At 48.2% G+C, this 24,973-nt stretch overlaps 1 protein-coding gene across 2 annotated transcripts in view; it reads left to right on the top strand.

The window, feature by feature from the left end:
• Window positions 1-24,973, top strand: part of PLXNA4 (plexin A4) — a 452,604-nt gene that overhangs the window by 338,395 nt on the left and 89,236 nt on the right. For both annotated transcript variants that reach the window (XM_003813461.5, XM_034965007.3), the window contains exons 6-9: window positions 9,390-9,513; window positions 10,255-10,408; window positions 11,592-11,691; window positions 14,146-14,260. In XM_003813461.5, coding sequence (XP_003813509.2) covers window positions 9,390-9,513; window positions 10,255-10,408; window positions 11,592-11,691; window positions 14,146-14,260 — 493 coding nt within the window. The remainder of the gene's footprint in view (window positions 1-9,389; window positions 9,514-10,254; window positions 10,409-11,591; window positions 11,692-14,145; window positions 14,261-24,973) is intronic.

Genomic DNA, 24,973 nt, shown 5'->3' with positions numbered 1-24,973 from the left:
TAGCAGTTAGTTGAATTTGCAAATAGATTCCACGATAACTCCGTATGTCAGAAACTTGGCATCCTTGTTTCAAAGAGGGAGAACAGTACCTTCTCACAGAGATGGCACGAGGATAAAAAGAGGTGATTGATATAGGATGTTACAGAATTCCAAGATGCTCTGTCAGGGCAAGGTGCTGTCATTCGTAACCTTGAGCCTCCTGGTTATGTCCATGACCTGAGGAAGGCAGACACAGGTATAAAAGTTGTGCCAATGTGTCTGGTAAAGCCCAACTCTTCCAGGACAAAGCTCAAGAGCCCCCATAGGCCAAGGCTGCCTGCCCGCTGAGACACTCAGTAAATCCATCCTCCCTCCCTCTCAGAGTTATGACCAAGGAGAGCCCCCTGGCGACTATAAGAAGGTGGGGGTAAAATCTTGTCTTCCCCTACTCCCTTGCGAAGAGTGCCTCTAAAAGCTAAAAATACCCTCTTAAACTCGAATACATCCTTGATACAAGAGCAGGCACCCTCCCCATCTCTGAGTGGCAGTCTCAGGCATAATGAGTCCTTGAGTTCCTTAAGGGAAAGTCTGAAATCCCTCAGGTATGGATTTCTGAGGTCCTGAAATCCAGGTTCTAAAATCCGGTCCTGGATAAGTAGAGTAGGTCCCTGGATTTCTAAGATATTTTTAATAAAGGTACAATTTTAAATGTAGATGGAATGAGATGCACAGATCTTAAGTGTACAGCTTGAAAGCTTTGACAAAGACAAACACCCTTGTAATCCACATGTCTATCAAGATATAGAACACTTTCTTTATCCAGAGAGCTCTCTCCTTCTTCCCAGTGGGACTTTCTTCCCTAGTTCCTCAGGTTCAGGTCAAAGCAAGATATTGCCCCTCCTGATCTGCCCTCCCTTTCACTTTTCTTAAGAGTAAACTGGACATCCATGGCTTGGAGAGACACATGAGGAAGTGGGCTCAGCAGGAGAGAAAGGAGAAGGCTGGGGGCTGGCAGTTCAGTGCAGGAGGTTGACGGCAGCCAGAGAGAGCCTATGGATGCTTGCTCTGAAGGGCATCCATTTTCTAGGAAGGGAGACAGGTGGCAAGAGTGGGAGGTTTAATTGCTTCCAGGGAGTGCTGTGTCCACCTCACAAATTTGTCCGTAGATCTCTCAGACCTGCCCTTCTCCCTTCATGCCCAGCGGTGTGCCAGGCTCAGTGATATGAAGGTGACTCTGTTAGGTCATCTCTGCCCTAAAGCTTTTGGGGAACCAGGCCTTGGATTCACGGTGGGAGTTTACTAGAATCAGTGCATTTGTTAGGCCCCCACCATGGGCAAGACCCTGTGCCAAGTGACTCGGTTGCTTGCTAAGTGGCCTCAGCAAGCCTGATCTTCACTCAGGAAGACCAGGATGGCAGGAAAACAGTTCCTTGAGGTGTCAAGAGAAGTCCATTTTCTCAGTCACTTTTGCCAACTTTCCCCATGCTTGGAGGGAGTGAGGTGGTGGTAGCATTGTGGAAGAGAAGGGCAGCAGATGGGTGTATGAGAGACAGAGACAGACAGAGACAGCAAGAGAGGAAGAAGGAAAAGGCAGAGAGAGGGGTTGAGAGTCAGCACATGTGACTGAGCAGTGCAAGGGCAGGGCCTCTGTAAACAGGTGGCTCATGTGGCTGAATGGGCTGTTTGTAGCAGCAAGGTCCCAGGTGGGTTGCACAAAACATGCTTAAGAAAGGCTCGTGTAATTTAAATCCTTTCTCCTGCTACTCTCAATTGTCATGAAGCACTCGCCTGCCAACCTGGTAGCACACAGGGTCACTCAGTTGCTCTCTTTTGCAGCCCCTGACCCTGGCCCACAGGCTTGCCCATCTCTGATGGCAATGACAGCTTCAGCAATGCTAAGTATTGAGGTGGTCCTGAGTTTTGAGCCTTTATTCCTTGTTCCTGAGCTGACTCATTCTGACTTGGGTGAAGGTAAAGGAAAGCGTACAAGCCCACCCTGCCTTCGCCCTATCACAGCTATCTCCTGTCCTGGGCCAGAAACATTTTCTCCAGTGACCAGGCTTGGCAGGTCCCCAGCCCCCTCTCCATCTTCCCCTCCCATGGCTTCGTGCCCAGGCAAAGAAGCCTGTCTCAGTCTCAGCAGGTAATGGGATCCTGCCTGGCAGACCCAGCCGCATCGATTGGCCCAGACGTTACCTTTCTTAAGAAAAGTCATCAGCATCACTCCTGGGAGGCTCATGTAACCCAAGACATCACAGGGGAAGGATAAGATCAGCTTTCATAAAGTCTCCCTTTCACCCCCTCACGACCCTGCCTCTTCCCAGATTTCTTCTGTTGGAAGAATGCCCTCCTCCGGATAGGTTGGCAGGGGTTACTTTTCAAGAGTCACTCCTATTCTTTTCTATATGGTTTCTTCCAAGATGACAAGTGGAAAGACAAGAAAGACACTGCTTTTCAGAGCAGAAGAGATGAGTTACAACTTAGTTACAACTGAGGACCTGTCTAAGAACAGACCCAGTCTGGGTTTAGTTTCTTCAGCTCTAATTTCATAGCCATGCTATGAAAATTAAGGGAGGGGACCTGCATGAAGCCCCTTGCTGGGCCTACAATGCAGCAGGTCCTCATGCCTGAAGTGGCCCAAATGGCCTCGACTGTGGGAGCAGAGGCTGGAGTTGGATCCCAGTGCCTCCTCCTGGTCCCCCTCCCCTTCCATTCCTCTCCTCCCCAGGACTGGAGGGCTGTGGCTGGTGCTGGAGCCAGCCCACTGTTGGGAAGTCTTCCTCCCCTTGGAAGGCTTCAACCAGCCATGCCAATGTCCACTTAATGACACACAAGCTGATTGCAAAATGCAAGCCCTGCCTTGCTTCACTCAGGCACATCCCACAGCCTTGCTATCTCATTTTTTAAACCTATATTCAAGGGCTACTTAACACTAATCTGCTGGTCACTGATCTCTCCTAGGGCTGCTTGCACAAGGCCTACACAGTCATGAGGAATGGTTGGTGTCCACTTCCACCCAGCAAACTCTTTGCAGTCTGTGCAAGGAGGTTTTCCTTGACTCTTTGCCAAAAAGCTATCAGCCTCTGTTCCAAAGAAATGAGTCCCAGACTAGATCAGATACTAGTACATTGGAATTTTCCTCTCCAATGGCTTAGCAGAGACATAGTATGACTTAAGGAAATGGGCCTTTTCTTTTTTAACCCTGCCCCCTGCCAAGCCCCCAATACACATACACACACACACACACACACACACACACACACACACACACACACACACAAAACACATGGTTCATGACCAGAGAATGGTAAGTCAAAAATGCCATCTTCCCATATAAATTAGAAAAGCCCTGTGGTCTGCTCAAGCTCTCAATGTCCCTCCCAGTCTAATGACTTGGATACCTGTGGACAACCAGAGGAGCTGGCCTACCTCTGAGGCTTCACTCCAGACATACACACCCATATTCCAGCATTCACACACTTCATTCAATCATGCTGCACTGGGCCACATAGGATGGAGCAGCCCAGCCTGCACAGAGCAAAGTGCTCCCCTGCACCAAGCCTACTGGACTTGGTGACATTAATGGACATGAAGACACCAGGCTGTTGGATAAAGTATAGTGTAAAGTTGATGAGAATCAACTGGAGTCATTGTTGGAATGTGTCTCAGGTAATAGGCAGCATTCTCCTTGTTACCGACTGGATTAGAAAGAGAATGGATTCACCTGTGGCGATGCCTTTGCTGTCTCCTCCTCCTTTTTCCCTTCTCCTGCCTTTCCCTCCCTCTCCCTCCCTCCACTCCTGCTCTGCTCCACACCTGTTCTTTCCTAACCTCTCCTCAACCTTAGTAGAAAATTAATAGGCCCTAATAGAGCTAGCCACTGATGAAGAAAAGAGAAAGACAAGCCCACTTCACTTTCTCTTTTGGCAGCTGCTACATGTAATTTGGTTTGGTTTGGGATCATCTGGAAAAAAACGAACATTTACAGGTCCTTTTTACCTCTCACCTAAGGTTTTGTTCAATAGATCGTTCATTCAGAGCATGGCTACCAAGGTCAGAATCCAGTCAGGGACCCAGGGCAGAACATGGCTTCTCAATGAAGGCTGCAAGCCCAGCATCTGAGCTGATTATGGTGGGACAGGTTGCCTTGGTTGCTATATAAGCCCAGAAAGGTTCTTGGGTCTCCACTCAACCCCTGAACCTGCTGGTTTCTGCTAAGTCCTATGCCCTCCTTCTGTAGGGGATGCATGGGTAAATCTGATTCAGCTGCTTCTTAGGTTAATTTTGGATCTTTAGAGATGGCAAAGGACCATGGGCCCAGTTGCCAGCAACTGATGGCAGAGGGATAATTACAGTAGAACCTTGGGCTTCCTATCTTGGGATTCATCCTAAGTATTACATGGCACAACCCAAATACTTCAACTTCCATGAGACCATGGTATCAGTCATTGGATCCTGGAATTGTAACATTGAAAGGACTCACCTGATCTACCCCTACATATAAGAAACCTCTTACACACCCACCTGCCTAGGAAGGATCCTGTACTAGCTACTCCACTTCCTCCAAGCCACACACATGCATCTATACATTACTGTGGTCATTCTTAAGGAGGACAAGGATAATGAATTAGGAATTCTAGTCTCTTCCCTTGTCAGGGTCCCCAGATGTGATGACAATGACCAAAGCTTCCAATAATCGCCTAGTTGAGTAGGCATTCTAAATTATCTTAACTTTTCTATTAGGTCTGCTGGGGAAGGCCCTCATCCTTACCCCCTTTCTTTTTCAATCTTCTCAATTCTAAGCACAGATGGTGCACCTTAAGCATAGGTCATGGCAAATGTGAAATGTTAAGGATTGGGGATCATCTGCAGGGAGAAGTAAGGAGCAAGTTCTGATATCTAAGCCTGGTAAACACATGCTACAGAGCCCAGGGAGATGGATCAGCAACAGTCCCTCCAAGCTTGGCGGCTCACTCAGGCTGGACTCACAGATAGCCCTGTTTCCAAATTGAAATTTGTTTGCCTGGCCAGCGGCACCGGGAGTTAATATTTCTATCACTGTATTTGGGAATTAATTTCTAGAGGACTTAATCACCACCTCTCTCCCTCTCCCTCACCCCCTTCCTTCCTTCATTCCTCTCCCTTCTAATTTTCCACTTGGCTGGGAATTCTCCAGCAGTGAAAGTTCAGGCTTAGGGGAGGGCGGAGGTAGCTGCTTCATTAGAGAGGATAATCTCATTGGAACCACTGGCTTGAATAATAACCCCTTCCAGGGGCCCTAGGGCCTTTCTCCCCAAGGGCTTTTTGCACCTTTGATCTGAGGCTGGAGAAGATTAAATGCAGAGAAGTGGAATGAGGAAGAGAGGTCAGAAGAGGTTAGCAGGGAGGGACTCCAGCTCTGGGGGTCTGGTGTATCCTCTTGGGGTCGGCTTCCTGCTGGCCATCTGAAGGTTTGCATTTGGGGCGGGGGTGACACTGGCATGCAGAGAAGAATGTCAGAAAACTCCAAGTCACACAGCATATGCACTGTCTGAATCCGTTATCAGCTCCAGTTTTCCTACCTGGGAAATGGATGAAGCAGGGGATTCCTTCATGTCAAGGGGCCTGTACAGTGCAGCTGAGGGACATGCTTTAGGATTACCTGAGGCCTCTTGGAATGAAACATCTAAGCCACTACCCCTGCCTCTCAGGTCATGAATTGACATTTTGCTCTGGTTCCCAGCTCTAGTCTGGGCTGTTGGGAATTGCAGTCCTAGAAAAGCAGAAGACCATTCCCTTGACAGACCCCACAAGAAACCAGCAGGAATTCATGCCTCCCCTTCCATTATCCTATCACATTTAAGGTCAATTGTCTGTGCTTTTGGACATTTGTAGCCTCTACCCTCATGAGTCCTGGAGGATAGTAGAAATGTCAAAACATCCCTGGCTCTGACCTTACACTTGACTTTCCACTAAGATAGCTGAGTTCTCAATACCCTTTGACAACTAGTAAGAAAACAGAGCTATGATCCAGACCATTCTCTCGCTCTTTTCTCCCTCCTGGCCTCTGGGTTGTCCTTCTCCTTTTTTAAGAGGAAAACTGCTGCAGCCGTGCCTTTCTTTTGTCTTTGATTTGCCCCAAGGGCCAGTCATGGAGAAGATCTGTGGTTCTGGGCTGGGCATGGTGTCTCAGGCCTGTAATCCCAGCACTCTAGGAGGCCGAGATGAGTGGATTGCTTTAGCTTAGGAGTTTGAGACTAGCCTGGGCAACATGGTGAAACCCCATCTCTACCAAAAAATACAAGTTAGTTGGGCATGGCGGTGTGTGCCTGTAGTCCCAGCTACTTGGGAGGCTGAGGTGGGAGGATGGCTTGAGCCCAGTAGGTGGAGGTTGCAGAGACCTGAGATTACGCTACTGCATTCCAGCCTGGGCTACAGAGCCAGACTCTGTCTCAAAAAATAAAAATAAAAAACACTCATTCTAAAAATAAATTAAAAAATAAAATAAAATAAATCTGTGGTTCTGCATCAGCTACAGTTTGGAGAGGTCAAATGAGGATGTCAGAGAAAGGATAAGATGATAATACTAGCTAACATTTATGAGGGCTTACTATGAGCTATGTCCTGTCGTTAATGCTTTACTCACATAATCTCATTTAATCCTCATAATAACCTTATTAGGTAGGTACTGTTTTGTCCCCAATGTATAGATGAGAAAGCTGAGGCACCAAGATGTTAAGTAATTTGCCCAAGATTATACAGTGATGTTTAAAATTGTAAATTACAGGTGGCTTCCCTATAAAACCTAAAATTGGGGGAAGATGATGAGTAGTTTCTTTGGGGCTTTCAGGAGCAGTGGCGAGATGCAACCACATGAACTTTGGAAGCAGCAAGCAATGCAGGTAGAACTTGTCCTGAGATCCCCCGAGAAAACACCTGTGTGCCATCTCTCCCTCCCTACCCCTGGAAGAGAGATAGAGTCCTGTCTTTTCTATCTGAATCTCTATTTGGTAACTCCAGGTGATGTTTGGCCTGGAAACAGCTCTGCTTTTCCCTCTCTTCATAATTTAATCAAAGACATTTTTCAGACCTACTGATTGCTCTTAGAAATAGGAACTTCAAAGTTGGGGAGTCAGTGAATAATTTAAGCCCGTACCAGCTCTCTGGGTCTGCTGTTAATGGGAGTAATAACACTATTAATAGCGATGTCAGTGCAGACACTCTGGAAAAGTCCATAACATTAGCTTAATGGCTGAAGGTAATGGAGTCCTCGCAGAGGAGCTGGCCTGGTAAATTAACTTCCAAGTCTTTTAGGCAGACACTCTTGTTGCCATCGGTCAGCTGGAGCAGCAAGGAAGTGCCACGGGGGTGACCACACTCATGCCTGATCCTTCACTCCTGGGAGGGGGTTTTCTAGAAGCACCCTGGAGAATTTATCTTCATCCAACAAGTTGCAATAACACTCAAAGTGCTTCCCAGTGCCAGGCAAAAATAGCGATTAGCCTAGACAGAAAGATTGAAGGGAAAATGTTTGAATTGCCCTAAGGACATGAAGGGGGCATCAGGATGGCAAGAAGAACCAGCTTAGTCTGCAGCAAGGAGTCTGCCCCTTACTCCTCAGTCTGGAAGCTTCAGGAAGTAGAGCTCCGTAGTGGAGCACAGGCTGCAGGGTGCGTCTTTGTCCCAACACATCCTGACAAGGTGGGGTTTGTCGCAGCATTGTTATGAGACTTAAACGCTAGACAATGTAAACTCCATATCATGTGCCTATTAATAAGCACTTGTAGCTCGCAGCCATGAATGTACTGTTCAGGGTTGTTTTTTACTTTCGCATTGCACATCCAATCTACTCTGAAGTCCTGTGTTCTGTCCCTGTGTCCCTCCATTTATCCCATCCTTAGAGGGACAGCTTCAGTCCATGGCCTTCATTGATTTCTCCTTCATTTGCTAGATTCTCCTCTCAGGCTCTCCACCCAGGCTGCCCCTCTTGCTGTGGCCAAAGGTTAGGAGGAGAAACCCCCATAGCTTTCCCTAAGCCTGAGTTACCCCAATAGCAGCTCAGGGTGTCCAGATACCCCCTTCCCTCATCTCCTTGCCCCACACCACACCTGTCTGCTTCCTGAGACAGTCGTTCCCTCTCCAAGGCTCCCTCCCCAAGGCTCCCTCCCCATGTAGATTCCCTATCCCTGGCTGTTCTGTGTCCTAATAAACTCCTTGCCTGGGGCTCCCTCCTGCCTTGCAACAGCTCCTGACATCTTCCTTCCTCTGCAAAATCTTTTCTCTTTAATCAAAAGAGATCAGCAACTCTGGAGTGATTTCCCTGCTGTCTCATCTCCTCTTGTCTTGTCCTTCCTGAGGACCCTGCTTGCCCCCACCCCACAACAGAATCTGTAGTCCAGAGTTTCCAAATCATGACCACTTGGTGAAGCCCCATGTCCACAAAGTTCACCTGACTTGGATTAAATACTGCTTCCTGAAATTCAGATGCCTCCATGCAGTGACCTCAAGTGATGCCTGCATTCAGGAGAGTTCCATGTTTTTTACATGCATCTTTCACAAACCTTCATCAGCTAGGATTGCAAGATCCCAGGTCACACTGGACATGGTCCACTTGTGACACCATACATTTGGCACAGCACAGAGCACTGAAGAGTAACAGCAAACCTTAGAGCCAGGATTCTGATCCAGAGCAAGCTTTTAACTACAGTTCTTAGCTCCTTTGATCCTTCCTTCCCTCTCTCCCACCTGCTTACATGAGGGGATTCTAAAATAAATCAAACATAGCTGCTTTTTTTGAAAAGCTCCTACTTGGTAGGAGAGGACTGCACTTAGCCCAATAATTGTCATATAATCTAAGAAATTCCAGACTTATTAAAGTAGGAGACTCCGAGGTGCTATGAGATCATAGGAGGAAGCTCTTCACTTTGCCTAGGGTGGGCAGGAGAGATTGCAGGTGCATCTTGACCCATGGCTGGAAGAAAAAGTAGGAACTGGACAGGTGGAGAAGTGAGGAGAGGGAAGTCCAGCAGAAGAACTGGCATGTTCAAAGCCAAGGAGGTATATTTTCTATATGAAGAAAACAAATCTCTGGTTGCCTAAGGAGGAGAAGAGAATGGCAAGGGCTAAGGATGTGCAGAGAGGGTGAATAGACAGAACTGTGCAACACCTTATGTGAGTTTGGAGAGGATGAGGGGAGTTAGGATGACTCTCAAGTTTCTGCCTTTTCAAGAGGTGATTGAAATTGCCATCTTTTCTAAATTTGGGAATGATGGAGGAGGACCAGGCTTGAGGAAGGACACAAAAAGGTTAGCTCTGGGCGCATTGAGTTTGGACACATCCTGGGAGCTGCTGGAAACACCTGACCTCAGCATCCGCCCCTCCCTGGACCAAGCGGCCATCTCCTGAGTAACTCGAGGGTATGTCCTTCCCAGTTGCACCCGGAAGGAGCGGTGTGAGCGGTCCAAGGAGCCCCGCAGGTTTGCCTCGGAGATGAAGCAGTGTGTCCGGCTGACGGTCCATCCCAACAATATCTCCGTCTCTCAGTACAACGTGCTGGTAAGGGTCGTGGGGGTAGGGGTGGGGTCCAGGGATGCAAGGAAAACTGTCCCCTCACTAAAAAGTGCCTTAGCCCAAGGCCCCTCTGGAGGACTGGGCCAAGCCCGGCCAGCAGAAGCAGCTCGAGAGAAGGGTGCAGGATATCAAAGAATTAAGTGTCTATGGGGGAATGCAAGAAGGAGACAGGGACAGGACTGTTGGGGAAGAGGCTCTATTCATAAAGAGTAGAAAGACAGGGAGCACCATCACCAAAAATGATCAAAGGGTGACAAAGAATGACAAAGGGTGTTGGGAATGATATCTTCAACTATAAAATGGGAAAGATGCATGTACAGAGAGAGAAAAGGGCACAGGTGACTTCCAAGTTCTAGCACTGAGCACTTGGTGGTTGGTGTTTCTACTTTTCCAAAATTGGGCCTAATGGAAGAGGTGCTTCATCAGCCATGCCTCAGTCCTGATCAAAATGGCACCACGCAAATCCCTTAAGCATTCTTGTTTCCTGGGGCCAAATCCATTTCCACCCTAATGAGGTTTCTTTTGTCTCTGTCTCTTTGCATCTCACCACGGCCTCTGTGCCACTCTCCTAATAACCTGAGTCTCTTCTCCATGTTAATATTGCCTCTTGCTTGTCTTTGCTTTCCCTGTGATCTCTCTCACTCTCCCACTTTCTTTTTTTATTCCATACCTGTCCTTTTCCCATTTCACCCTCCTCCTTCTCTCCCCCTGCCTGGCTGTTCACAGCTGGTCCTGGAGACGTACAATGTCCCAGAGCTGTCAGCTGGCGTCAACTGCACCTTTGAGGACCTGTCAGAGATGGATGGGCTGGTGGTGGGCAATCAGATCCAGTGCTACTCCCCTGCAGCCAAGGAGGTGCCCCGGATCATCACAGAGAATGGTGAGCATCCCGGAGGCACAGCTGAGTGGCACTTCTTCCTCCTGGCTAGATAAGGAGAACTCAGGACAGATGTGGGGGGATCGAAGCAACCTGCAGGCAGGAGAGGGTCAGAGGAAGGGGCATGGGTTTGGTGGGTGTGTTACGGGAAGAGGGGGATGGAATCTCCCTCCATTGCCCTTGGCATTGACTGTTACAGCCCTTCTGTCTCAGCCCCAGGTTAGCCCCCAAGAGTCACCCTCATCCTGGGCAAGGAACAGCTGCAGAGAGGGTGGGGAGGGGCAGGTCAGGACAGCAGCAGAACATGTGGTTAAGTTCAGCCTGCACCACTGGCTTGGCGGGTCAGTGGAGGAGGCCACTGAGCAGGAGCAGGGATGCTCACATGGCCGATCTCTGACCCTGGACCACTGCCTCCCCAACTCTGCCCTACCGGGTCTCCCCAGAGCTGCCTGTTGTTGGGGGCAAGCTGCCCTGGGAAAGACAGGAGTGGGCAGAGGCTCCCTGCTGGTGAGGGACAGGCCCAGCCTGGGCAGATTGATTCCATGTTGTCCCTCCCATTTGGGCTTGTCACATTTGTTCAGAGCTGATTGATTAATGAGGCTCTCAGGGAAGGCAAAGAACAAGGCTTGAAGTGGGGGCCTAGGGTCAGGGCTGTGAATTAAACATGGGCTGCAGCTCCTCCCTGGCACCAGATGAGGATTCCAGGGTCTCCCGCCCCGGTGGAGCCCTGAGCCCCCCAGAGGAAGTGGTGTCAGAACAGGGGCTCTCTTTACAGAGACAGGGAATGAGCTCATGCATACACAGACATACATGCAAAACTTCTTGCGCAGTTTGTGGCAGCATTCCTAGAAGTCTACATACGTGTTTCTCCTGGTTATGAATCAATTTTGTGAGTCTGGGCAGGACATCATGCATGCGAATGCACATTTGAATCCCTGGCAATGTGCATCTGTGTGTGTACACATGGAAGAGTGGAAGTGATACGGTGGGCAGGGAGAATAGAGAAGAAGTGCCCTCTGCAGCTGCTCTCAGGGTTGTCCTGGGACTGGGTCTGCTGAGTCAGAGCCCTGTTAAGCCACCAGCACCCTGGGGGGCAGGCTCCCTTTTCCAGCAGGTGTCACTGGTCAGGGAATCCCTGGCTTGGGGCCTCAGCATTCTCTGACCCCTCAGCCATCTCTCCTTGTAGGGGACCACCATGTCGTACAGCTTCAGCTCAAATCAAAGGAGACCGGCATGACCTTCGCCAGCACCAGCTTTGTCTTCTACAATTGCAGCGTCCACAATTCGTAAGTGGCCCCAGCCTTACCCACTTCCTGTTCCTGGGGTCAAGGTTCATCCAAAGATCAGAAAACCCCATCACTATTCCCAGGGAGTCACCATTTAGAAGCCCCAGAGGAGGCCTCCTTCACTCCCTCTCCTCTGGTACCCACAGGGTTAATGGAAAGAGACTAGAAGAGCAGAAAATGAGAACTTATGGAGTGGGGCTCTCCACATCCCTAGCGCATACATCTTCCCTGACATCAATCCTTCTAACTCAATTCCATCTCCACCATCTGTTGTGGGGTGGTGCATCCCACATGAAGAACAGAGAGCAAGCTCTATGGGCAGAGAAGGGAACTGAGGAGGGAGAGAAGCCCCAATGTGTGTCCAGGATTGGGGCAAGTGGTCTAACCACTCAATTGCATGCTCAGCTCCCCACAGGCTGCCCAGGCTGAGTGCAGACAGGCTGGTAAGGGCCAGAGGGAGGCAGAAAGCTGTGGGGTGGGCGGACTCTGGCTTAGGGGTCAGGAAGCCTGACTGCAACTTGAGCTTTGTTTGACTTAAGTATCCAACTTCCAATGGCAGGTGGGGAGGGCAGAGGCTCTGGCTCTGTAGCCGGACCAGCTGAGAAGCTCAACCCTTCTGTGCCCCAATGTCCTCTATCAACAGGGAAATCATAGTGCTCCTTCCAAGGGCGTCACACAAATATTTACCAACTGACGTGGCAGGAGCACTGTCCCATCTGAGCAGTCATTGGCTGGCACCCTGTGCTGGCTGGTAGCCCTGAATACCAGCTCTGCCTACCCTGCAGGACAGCCACAAGGGGTAAAAGGGCCATGCTAAGGAGAAGCATTTACAGCCATGTCTGGCCCAGTGTTTAGGCACCACATGTGTTCTTGCTATTATTATATTATCTTTTCTTTATCAAATGATGGGGTTGGACCAGGTTGTGAATGGGCCAGCCTTTTTTTCTTCTCACCATAGAAATCTTAAACTGAAAGTAGATGTGGATGCCCAATATACAGAATAGATGGAAGCAGGAGCTCCTCTGATTAAAGGTTGGGGGGCCTGGAACCCCTCTCCACAGGAGCCCCACAAAACTACACATTCTCCAAAGGAACTCCATGGGATCCCCAGAGTTCCACAGAGCAAACCATGGGACCTGACCTCAAAAAACCCTGCTTGCTTTAACATACTCCTGTTTTGCCCTCCATGCATGATAGGTAGCTGACATGACCAGAGATCTAGGCTGGTGGAATTTTAGAGTCTATTGATCTGTTTATGGCAGCTGTGAGTCTAGAGCTTAGCTCTCTTTGGGGCCCCAAGTAAGAAGGCATCCAGCCCTCCCAGCCAAAAATGAGTTGCTCTAGCCCTGGGACTCTCCTCTTGCCTCTTGCGGCAAAGCTGTCCCTGTCTTTACCACTCGGTGGCCTAATCCCTCCCTCCACTTTGCCCTCTGGGGAAGCAGAGTAAATAGGTGAAATCATGTGTGAAGCTTTCATTAAGCCCATAAAATGATTTTAAGCATCTCCCATGTGCAAGGGAATGTGTTGCTCATTAGACACAGTGGAGTCAAAAATCAATGCAACACAAAGACTCAATCCTTACCCTCCAGTAGTTGATGGCCTACAGACTAGTAGAGGAGCTGGACAGGTAATGGTGAGATATGACACAAGATGGCCAGGACTGTCCGAGAGATGTCAGCCAAGAGATTCACGGGAGAAGGGCCCAGGGTGACCAGCTCTTCCTTGGTCAAGCAGGTAGTCAGGTGGAGGACAGAAGAAATGGTGCTCTGGAGGGAGGAATGACTTGTGGGGAGAGTGTGGCCTATTCGTGGCCAAAGCAACAAACCTGCGTTGGGGGCAGTGGTCATCTACACCGTGAAGGGCATAACCTGTATGGAGAGGCATTTGAGTTTTTGGAAAAAGGAACCATGTTGGGCTTTTAAGGAATCAGGAGCTTTTATAAAATTGTCTTGGTTTCCTGGGGTAAAGGGGAAAGGTGGGGTTGCCAACCATGGAGGAGCCATCGTAGTGAGACAGCAGCCTCAGTCACTTCATCCTGAGGCAAGGTGCAGGTGGCTTCTCAGCAGCAGAGACCCGGAGTCAATTTGCATACAAACCTAATCTTTTGTTTGCCCCAACTCTTAGGTCTGTCTACACAAGCCCTCTGCTCCAGACCTTATCATTCCCTCTTTTGAAAAGGAGGATGTTATCCCATGGAGATGGAGGAGAGCTAAATTGGCTTTGGGGGAACGGGGTTGTCAGCTACATATGGGAAAGGGAGGAAACCAGAGACCATTAGCTTCCTGAGGTCTTGGGGAGTAAAGGGATAGATGTGCATAAGATCTGCCCTTCCTGCACATTCAACGGTGGTTTCTCTTAATACTAAAAATGTTTTGCTAGACCCTAGAGACTCAAGCCCTCTGCTTTGGGCTCATCCAGGTTCTTAGATTTGTGCCTCCCTTCCTCTGTGCCCAGGTGCCTGTCCTGCGTGGAGAGTCCATACCGCTGCCACTGGTGTAAATACCGGCATGTCTGCACCCATGACCCCAAGACTTGCTCCTTCCAGGAAGGCCGAGTGAAGCTGCCCGAGGTAGGTCCCTGGCAGCCAGAGTGGTGAGTGTCTCTTGTTGTGAGCGTGGGACACAGAAGAGAGGCATTCCCTTAAGAGGAGAAACCAAAGGAAAACTGTGCAGGACCACCCCCTTCCTCCTGGCTCTTAAGGGTCCACTTTATAAAAACAGGAAATATGCCAAGCTCTGTGCTGGGACTGTGGGTTCTGGATCAGCCCCGGAGGTTCTGTTACAGACAAAGGTGTATTCCAGGTCACTCCAACCAGAAGGATCCTTCACACACCAGGTGGGTCCCAGAAAGATTCCAAAGAGATGGGTGTGTTGGTGTGTTGTAGAAATAATTGTAAGTACACAGCAGGACTGTGTCCAGACTCCTCAGCTGTTCCTCAGGGCACTGTTGACAGAGGAGAAGTGAGACCCCCAAAGAGGGCAAGCTGAGTAAAAGGGAGAGAGATGAGAATGAAAGAATGGTCATCTTGTGAGCTAGAGCGGTGGTTTTCAAAGTGTGGTTCCAAGACTAGCAGAGTCTGCATCAGCTGAGAACTTGCTAGAAATACGAAGTCTTCTGTTCCACCCTAGGCCAACTGAATGAGAAGCTCCGGGGGCAGGGTGCAGCAACTTGGGCTTAAACAGGCCCTCCCAGTGGCTCTGATGCTCGGTCCAGGTTGAAGAATCGCTGAGATACTGTTTGGCTCTAAGGCTAAAATGTGACCTTTCTATTCCCTCTGAATTTTTATTCTTCTTGAACACTCATCCTCACTGTACCAAAAATACTTTCTGCCTATGCTGTTACCTGTCTTGGAATGTCAGAGTGTGGGCAAGGACTTCTGGGATAACAGGTATACCTCTGGAAAAGTCTGTTGTTCAAACATGACAGTGTTTCTTGCACTCTCTCAGCCAATATTGGACTCAGCAGGCTCCAGCACCTTTACCTGCAACCCCTAGTCTTGGATGTATCTTTCAGACCCCTTTACACACCACACAGGTGTCATGACCATGTGGCCAGCCCCACAGCTGTGAGAGAAGGGACCTGTCCAGGTGCAGGAAGCATAGGGGATTTGGTGGGGGGAGGGGGGGCAGGAGGGGCATTGAGAGAACACACAGGCCCATCAAGTGCCCTCCCCATCCCAGACTCATACCCCACTAAGAATCCTACCTTTGGCCAAACCCTCATGGCAGGAGAGAAGCTGTTTATTATCTGAGGCTGAAAGGGAAGGTCAATGTACACCCCACACTAACACCTGCTGCATGGGGGCTCCCGTAGCACGGTGGGTAGTGACTGCACTGTGCTTAGCCATCAGAAAATCCCGGCCCAAATCCCATTTTGCCCGAATCCTGATGGCTGAGCAGGAGTTCTACAGGTGGACAGTAAGCAGGGTGATTGATTTTAGAAGTAAAAGCAAGGAGTGGAGATGTTGTCTGGGGAGAGGTTGATCCTGATTGAGTAACAGACAAGGGGAGCAAACAAGAAAGAAAGAGTAGAAATTTGAAAACCTTCATTAAGATAATGAAATGACTTGGGGCCTTTGGAAGCCTCCACATAGCTCAAATGTTTTGATTGCATTTTATTCTTGGACCTCTTTGCTAAATAAAACCTTTGCTAGATACACTAGTCTGGAAAGCTGGAGAGAGGCTGAAAACCTTTGTCTCAGCTCCCATGAAGTTCCTTGCAAGTTTCAGACAGAAAAAAGAAGAGATTATGGAAGCCTCAGACACAAGACCAACTCCCTCTCTGTGGGAATCTGTTCATGCCTGGAAATAGCTACTATGGATTCACAGTCAGGAAAAGAGACCCTGGCTGAGATTGTCCCTTTATAGGGAAAGGGAGGAGAGTGGTTGCATCTTGGATTTTATGTAAGAGTGTGAATCTCATACTTATGTGTCAGTTCTCTACTTTAACAAAGACAACATGGATATAAAGGTAATAAGAATGAGGTGAGTCAGACAGCAAGGGCATGTCCTTGATAAAAGGCTGCACAGTCTCATCAGCCTGGCCAGGCCTGTCTCAGGGTGTGGTTTCAGGAGCAGAAGGACTGGTTGACCCACCAAGGCTGGGGACAGGGATGTGGGAAGAATCCTTTTCTTGTTCTGGTCTGAAACCTGCAAATAACTTGATGGGAGTTGAGACAAAGTGGTCCTCAGCTTCTCTCCAGCTTTCCAGACTGCCATATCTGGCAGAGGTTCTATGTGCGGAGAGGCCCAAGAGTAAACTGAAAGCAAAAACAATTGAGCTAGCTGGTGGATTTTGAAGGCCTCTAATCATTTAATTACCTTGCAAGAAGCTTTTGCATTTCTGCTTTTTCTTTCTTGTTTGCTCTTCTTGTACCAAATTTCTTTCTTTTAAGTATAGAAGAGGAGCCTCCTTCTGTTGCTCAGAAAGAGGGAAAAAGAGCCAGAAGGGAATAAAATAAGGCCAGGCGTGGTAGTACCAGCACTTTGGCAGGCCAAGGTGGGAGGATCACTTGAGTCCAGGAGTTCAAGACCAGTCAGGACAACATAGTGAACTCTCCCCAATAGAAAAATATTTTTATTTTTCTACAAAAAAAAAAATAAATAAATAAGTAAGTAAGTAAGTAAGCTGGGCATGGCGATGCATGTCTGTAGTCCCAGCTACTTGAGAGGCTGAGATGGGAGGATTGCTTGAGCCTGGGAGATTGAGGCTGCAGTGAGCCATGAGCAAGCCACTACACTCTAGCCTGGGCAACAGAGCAAGATCCTGTCTCAAAAAAAAAAAAGAAAGAAAAAGGGGGAAAAAAAAGAATAAAATAAGAGCCCACCATGTGTCCCAGGGCAATGCAGAGATCCCTTTAGAAGAATGATGGCTTCAAGCACCCAGACTCCAAGCCAGGTGGGACACCCCTCTATACCTGACACAAGCAGAGACTGCTGGGGATTCACAGCATCTCAGAGGATGGGATGCCAGGGCCCCGGAGAAAGGAATTAGTCTGGAGGAAATGGCCGAGAGAAGGATATGGAGCTGTATGTACTAAGCTCTTGCTGCCATACTGAAATCCTCTCCATTTCCCAGGAGCCATAGTATGGTGAGCCTGGCAGACCATGGCAGAGAGGGGCTCCAGGGTAGTTTGGAATCGCCCATGCCTCCCTTATCACATGGAATACATTTTGGCTCCTCTTTACCTTGGATGTTTATTTATTCTAAGAAAAGGAAGCTCTAATGGGGAGCTTCTGGTCCAGGTTTGGAGGTTGCATTCTACCCAGCTCAATCCCAGGGCCATTTTGAATGTGAGCATAGAGGTGAACCAGAGTTGGCCACCTGGTGATGGTTGTTGTAGCATCTTCCTAGTGAATGTGGCAAAGAGGAAACAAGTAAAGAAGTATGTGTCGACTACTGACTGACTCCAGCCATTTGGGGTCAGTGAAAGGAGGTCATTGTCCTCAGAACTCAAAAGACAGTTCCTGACTGCTAGTGTAAATATGAGGATATTTTTATGTTGTTGTTTTGTTTTGCTTGCTATATTTTTACATTCTATATGTACTTATTTTAGCAATATACAGTCATGGGCTGCTTATTGTTGGGGATGCCCTCTGAGAAATGTGTCATTAGGCAATTTTGTCATTGTGCGAACATCATAGGGTGTACTTATGCAGACCTATGTGCTCTAGCTTACTGCACACCTAGGCTATATGGCATAGCCTATTGCCCCTAGGCTACACACCTGTACAGCAGGTAACTGTACTGAATACTGCAGCCAATTATAACACAATGGGAAGTATTTGGGTATCTAAACACATCTGAACATAGAAAAAGCATGGTAAAAACACAATATTATAATCTTATGAGACTTCTGCTCTCTATATATAGTTTGTCATTGACTGAAACATCCCTATGTGGAACATTACTGTATATTTTTCTGGGAAGATATAGTAGCAGGAGTAGGGGGTAAAAAAAAAACTACCCAATTAAAAGGTGATTTTGTGGAAGCCCCCAGACACCTATGTCCTGTCACCACTCTAGGGGAAGAGCTTACTCACAGCACGATAATCTGAAGTTTTGTTATGATTTAACTCTTCATTCTTCATCACCCTAAGCATTTCAACCATACTCAAGGCATTGTGAGAGGTTTAAAGGTGAAGAAGATCTATGGAGATCTGTGTTTACAGATCTGTAAAATGAGGCCTTTGGTCTACATCATCTCTAAAGTTCTGTCATTGTAAGTAGAAAGAAGCTGGAAAGCCCCCAAGATAAATCCATGCCCAAAAAGTGGTCAGGGGGGCTGGCGATTATAGAGTGAGTGTCAAGTCAAGGCTTAGGTCGACCATCTTTACCTAACAGGGTGACCCATACCCTCAGGGCCTGCAGTTCCACTGAACATCCAGCCCAAGGCCCACTCTCTTGGAATGAAGGTATACCCAGGCCCTGGTGACTCTTCTGCAAATCTCTGGGGTTTTCATTTCCTTTTACCCTTTGAGTGAGGGGATGCAGACAGTGTCCTTTTGTTAGCTAACAGTGAGGCTGACAGGTGGCTTTTCATCTATCCGGCACCATCTTGCATCTCAGGAATGCTTTCATCTGTGCGTCTTCCATTTCAACAGTAGCTTTGTTGACTATCAGGGATATTGAATTACCTTTTTTTTTTCCTGAACAAAGAATGCGTTCAGGTGAAGTTATTGGACTGGAACAGAGAACTGGTCAATCATTGTTGTTATTATATTAATGGCAAGTATTCTACCATAATTACAATTATTAGAAATAGAATGCCCAATAACATATGTTGTTTATAGTAACTATATTCCAGTTACAAGGAATGATTTTGTTTCAACTAATGATGGCATTATGATAACAGCCCTGGGCTTCAGATCAGCTACCAGAGCCTTGGGTAGCCATTAACAAAGCCATGCCCACCCCTCTACTGAGCAGGAGCAGCCACTGGTCCCCAGGTGGTTTTGGAATCCATCCCCAGCTCCTCCACAGGTCAACCTGTACCTCCCATCAGGCATACACACTTAAAGATGATGCTTGAGAAACAAAGGTGAACTTCCTTGCAAAAGCAAATCCATTGGCAAGAATTTGTCCTTGATGGACTATTTTGCTGTTTTTTCTCATCTAAACTGAAAAGCAAAGTGAGCTGCTGCTGAAGCTGTATTCTCTGGGCACCAGACTAGAGAGGCTTTGCAAGGAGGGCAAAGCACATCTGGCCCCCAGGTGTGCAGGCTCACCAAGGAGGCTCTCAGGAACGCCTCTTCTCTTGAAGTTCAACCAGCCTGCCTACTCCAGAGAATAGTTGTAAGATCAGAGGAGGCAAAATGAATTCTATTTGGTTTGCAAAGCTGTGTTTGAAAGCTTCTCCCAACATCCCCTAATACCCCAACACCCCTGAAAAGAAATTCAGAGCCAGGATGAAATCCGGTATCAAAAGGATCAAGTCCTCTCCAGGACTGAAGAGCCGGCAAGGTCGAGAAAGTCCTAGCTCATGGGCTGCTGCTTGCCCCTGGTGCTGAAATAAGCCCCAAGCCCTGAGACAGGAGTAGACCAAGGGCATTGACCCACTGACTGGACTCTGGAGGGAAATCACCAACCTACTTTGTCAGCAATTCTGCTTCCCTTCTTGCAGGGAAGGCATTCCTGGGATCCAACCAAGGGAAAAAAACCACCCCTGCCATGCCTTTCACCCTCCTGTGAAAAAAAAAAAAAAAAAAAAAAGCAAATCCAGCTACAGAACACGCTCCCCACCCATGCACCACCCCCACTCCAGGTATTCAATTACTGGGTTGCCATTCCTCCAGACAACTGCACTTTCCATCAATCTTGCCTGCCCCTCCCCACTTCAGGTTATGGGTATTTCCTTTTTATATTATTACTTTGCTCTCTCTATAAACCAGCCTGTCATAGATCACACTAATGGCATTATAAACTTGGGGAACAGCAAGAAAATATATGATGCGTTACATTTTTGTATTGGGCACTGTGGTTCTGAGAAGGTGAGTATAAATTTGGGGGGTTGGTTGGGGTTAGGGCTGGCTTGTCTTTGGGACTGATGAAGGCTGAGGTGACTTGGACAGAGGAGAGCTGACCTGCAAATCATTTATTCCTTAGCTGCCCCCCAGGTCCCTGTTCTTCCCTAGCGCTCTGTTTTCCCCAATCTTGCTGTAACAATAGGAGAATTAAAGCCCTCATTTTGTAAACACACTAGGGGCTATAAATTCAAGGGCCTATCCCCCCAGTCTGTAGGCAGCACCAGCCCTGAAGGCAGCCTTTTCTCTCCCAGCTAGGCTGCATTCTTTATGTCCTTGTTCAATTATTTAAATATGCAATGAAGCCTCTGTATAAAGCAGTCACTAACGTGCTGGACATGGTGGATAGAAAGTCATCATTCTCGCTTTTATACTTTGGCTTTGTGTTCCTGCCCTCTGCAATTAGCAGTGTGATTTGTATTTTGTGTGCATTTCAGTGGAGACCAAAATGTGCATGGGGCTCGCTGGAGTCACCTCCTGAATGCCAGGCCTTTAAAGGTGTGCTTGTGCCTCGAGCTGCTGCCACTTCTCACCCCCCTGCATTCTTAGAACTGCAGAATGTAGCCACAGGCAAAACAGCCTCGGAGGGAGTTGGGTTCTTTTGGCATGCATGTGTCTCCAAAGAATCTTATTAAATACAGGTGTTTTCCATCCTCCAAAAGCTGGCCCTTTCAAATCATAGTTCAGAGATACGGCTTCCCTCAAAAGAGAAGGGCAGTATGTTTTTGAGGAGTTTTGGGTGGAAGCTGGATAATCATCTGTGGATAAAGGTCAGTACGGTGATTGGGTGAAAATACTGTGCTCATCATTGCCATGGGCAGAGTGACGTAAACGGTGTCCTTGGTGTCTTTATCTAGAACATAGGAGTGATCTTATATGTGTGTGTGCATGTGTGTGTGTGTGTGTGTGTGTCTGAAACAATATAGCACATGGAAAATATGTGGAAGGGGATGGAGGTAGTGGAATGGACACTGAATTGAATGCTTGTACCAAGTTAACCATGTTAATTAGAATCGCAGCAGTATCCCATGCTGCCTATCAGAGCCAGTTGCTCAACTGGACAACCATACCAGGTTGCAACATACCAATTATTAAAATATTAAAACATGTCCCTGCTGATAGGTGAAGAGCCACCCCTTGGAGGCCCACCTCCCCCATGCCTTCAGTATTCATTCACTGGTTTACTGAATGCCACATTTTGAGCTAGTTTTGCAGGTATTATTATCCCCATTTTAGAGGTGGGAAAACTGAGCTTCAAAAAGATCATACAATTATATATTCCAGATTATCAGCTGGGTTATTAATAGAACTGGGACTAAAAGGAAAACAAACCATTCTTCTCTATACTTAACACAACAGCAAATGCGTGGGGCTTTTTTCTACACCAAGCAATTCTCCAATCCTCGGCAGAAACCACTTGGGTAGCCTAGAACTCAATTCATTTCTGACACTACCTGCCCAGAGTGAGCATTGGATCTCACAAGTTAAAGGGCTGAGTCCCACAAGACTGTCTCCACTTCAGATGCCAATTGCAAATCTGAGGTTGTCACCTGCAGTTCTGACCCACCAGTTATAAGTCAGGGGCTCCCACAATCCCCTCCTCAGATTGGATAATTTGTTATAACAGGTCACAAAACTCGGGGAAACATTTACTTACATTTACTAGTTTCTTTAAAAGGGTGTTGCAAAGGATACAGATAAACAGCCGGATGCAGCAGTGCCTACAGCAAGGTATGGGAAGGGGCACAGAACTTCCTTGTCCTCTCTGGACACCACCCTGTCAGCATCGCCACCTGTTCACCACCAGGGAAGCTCTCCCAACCCCTTCACTTAGGGTGTTGATGGAGGCTGATTTACGTAGGCATGATTGATTAAACCATTGCCCACTGATGGTTGAACTCAATCACCAGCCCCTCTCCCTTCCCCAGAGGAGAGGGCTGAAGTGCCATCCTCTAATTACATGTGTGGATCCTCTGGCAACATACCCCCATCCTCCAGGAGTCACCTCATGAACATAAACTCAGGTATAGTGGAAAAGGGCTTACTGTGAATAACAAAAGATGTTCCTTTTCCCCCAATCATTCAGAAAACTCCAAAGGTTTTAGAAGCACCGTGCCAGCAGCCAGAGGAAAAGACCCAATATATATTTCTGATGTCACAATATTCCAGGGACTACACAATTCATCGAATCCAAACCAATCTCTTTATTTTATGAATAAAGAGACCCAGAGGGTTTGAGGGGCTTGCCCAAGGCCAAATGGCTGGCAGATCTCCTGTCTCATAGCACATGGAGCATGCAACTTTACAATGTCATTTCCCAGAAGTGGAGGCTGCTGTTTGGGGAGCAGTGGCCAGAACTGGGACCTCCCTGCCAGTCCCCCTTGTGTTTGGGACACTTAGAGCTATTTAAGTTAGGCAGACTTATCCTAAGATGTGAAGGCCAGAGGAGTGGAATAAGCTGGGTGGGAACTGCTGGGGTATTTGCAGAAAATTACATGGAGGCAGGAGCAAGGGAGATGGGTCTTTTGGAAATGAGGTGGGAAAAGGGAGCAGATGAGGGACAAGACGCAACCTGGGTTGGGAAGAAAGAGGAGGAAAGAACAAACATTTGCTGAATGTCCACTCACTCTGGACCAGACGCTTTATATGTGTTAGTTTATGGAATCCCCAAAATGGTCATTTGGGAGAGGAATTTTCAGTCCCTAGTCATGGTTAAGCCAAGCAATGGTGAGAGCACTTGTTCAAGACTCTGAAACTAGCCAGGGAGTGGGAGAGACAGACTTGTTCTCACAGTTACAGGATTCCCAGCCAGACTCCTGCTGGGTGAGAAGCCTTCAAGGTGAAGATAAAGGTCTGGGTCCCCTGAGTCCCTGGGCCATGAAACAGGGCCTCGGGCTCACATCCTGGAGGAACACGAAAGTTTATCTGAAGTTGCCCTGGAGTGTCAGATCTGTAGGTGATTTTGCATCTGGAATCTCAGCGCAAGGCAGGTCAGGATCTCGGATGCTGGGGTGGGAGGAAGGGGCAGGGTGGTGGAAGTGGTCCCTTCATGCCTTGTTGCCTAGGGAGAAATTGCCATTTTACATTTCAATTAGGAGGGACACTGAGGTCAATCAGCAGCGCCACTAGAGGAAAATGTGCCCAGCCCAGCCCTGGGCCTCTCCAATTATTATTAATGAACTTACTCTCAGAGCTGCCAACCTTTTTATATGCAAACTAGGCCTTTATGGGGCTACCGATAATCAGGACTCATTAGAGAACTCATCACAAGCCTCACTAAGAATCTTACAGGGGACGTGGGAGACAGGTTTTGCTACTCCCCATGTCTTGGACAAGAACAGTCCAGCCCCCAGGCAGGGTTCCAGCTCAGCTCCGGAGGGTTTCACAGCTCCGAGTCCCCTGGACTTCAGGGGGACCCTTGCTGACTGACCAGCCCATCCTGAGGTGGTCCTGCCCACTGGTGGGAACTCTCCTGTTTCATGAAGGGCAGAAACTTGGTGACTCAGGCAGTTGGCATCTGAGTTCTTCAGCTACTAGCTCATCTGCTGATACCGAGCCCTTCTTTCTCCTCTCCTTGCCTCAGTTTCTCCTTTGCAAAATAGATGGGGTCCATGAGGGTAGTCAGAGGATTCTGAGATTCCCACACCCTCAGGGCCTCATTTCTCAGTGGCAACATGTGGATGCGGGAGGTGGAGGGAAGAGATTCCAAGGCCTCCTGGCTCTCACTCCCAGTGCGACCAGATCTGATTCCCTCCAGGGACTGTGGCAGGAGAGAGAGTCAGGCTCCTTGCTGCTTCAGGGGAGGGGAAGCTGCCCAGGGCTCAGGCAGAGGGAGGGTGGAGTCTAGTGGAGCCTGGACTCACAGCAACCCCATTCTCAAGGATCTGCTCTCCTCGAGCTGCCAACATCACTCTCCTCCCACCCCAGTTCTGAGCTCCATCATTTTCACAAATCGCTTCTTTCCTCTGTGTGCCACATTCCCACCTTGCTAGAGTAGCGGCTGTGGTGGGGGCACAGGATGGAGCTGCTAAGACTCTCCCCAAGTGGCTACCTGGCGTCTCCAGAGACCCACACACTGTAGAGCCTCAGACCACATGTGAGGTGAAGGCCAAGACCAAGGCCCCTGTTCTCTTCCTGCTGGCCCGCCTGCCTGCTGCTCCTCTTCATTGTTTTATAATTGTGGGAAAATACACATATCATAACATTTACCATCTGAACCGGTTTTAAGGATATAGTTCAGTGGCGTTAAGTACATTTCACATTGTTGTACAGCTGTCACCACCATCCCCAGCTGAGGCTCTGTTCCCATCAAACAACTACCCATCCTGCCTCCCCTTAGACATCACCATTCTACTTTCTGTCTCTATGAATTTGACTGCTCAAGGGACCTCCCACAAGTGGAACCCTGCAGTATTTGCCATTTTGTGGCTGGCTTATTTCACTGAGCATAATGTCCCCAAGGTTCATCCATGTTATAGCAGAGTTTCCTCCCTTTTTAAGGCTGAGTAATATTCCATTGTATGAATAGGCCACATTTTGTTTACCCATTCATTCCTCAGTGAACACCTGGGTTGCTTCTACCTTTTGGCTGTTGTGAATGATGCTGTTGTGAACATGGGTGTGCAGATTTCTGAGTCCTTGTTTTCAGTTCCTCTGGGCACATAAACCCAGGAGTGGAATTTCTGGATCTGCGGCTCCTCTTTCAGCTGCCCTTCAGGATAAAGGTGATAGCAGCCTGTAGGGGTGTGGGAGGAGGGATT

Source organism: Pan paniscus, chromosome 6 (assembly GCF_029289425.2).
Source record: "Pan paniscus chromosome 6, NHGRI_mPanPan1-v2.0_pri, whole genome shotgun sequence".
Lineage (NCBI taxonomy): Eukaryota > Metazoa > Chordata > Mammalia > Primates > Hominidae > Pan > Pan paniscus.
The sequence above is the reverse complement of the archived record's forward strand: the minus strand, read 5'-3'. Positions and strand labels throughout refer to the sequence as shown.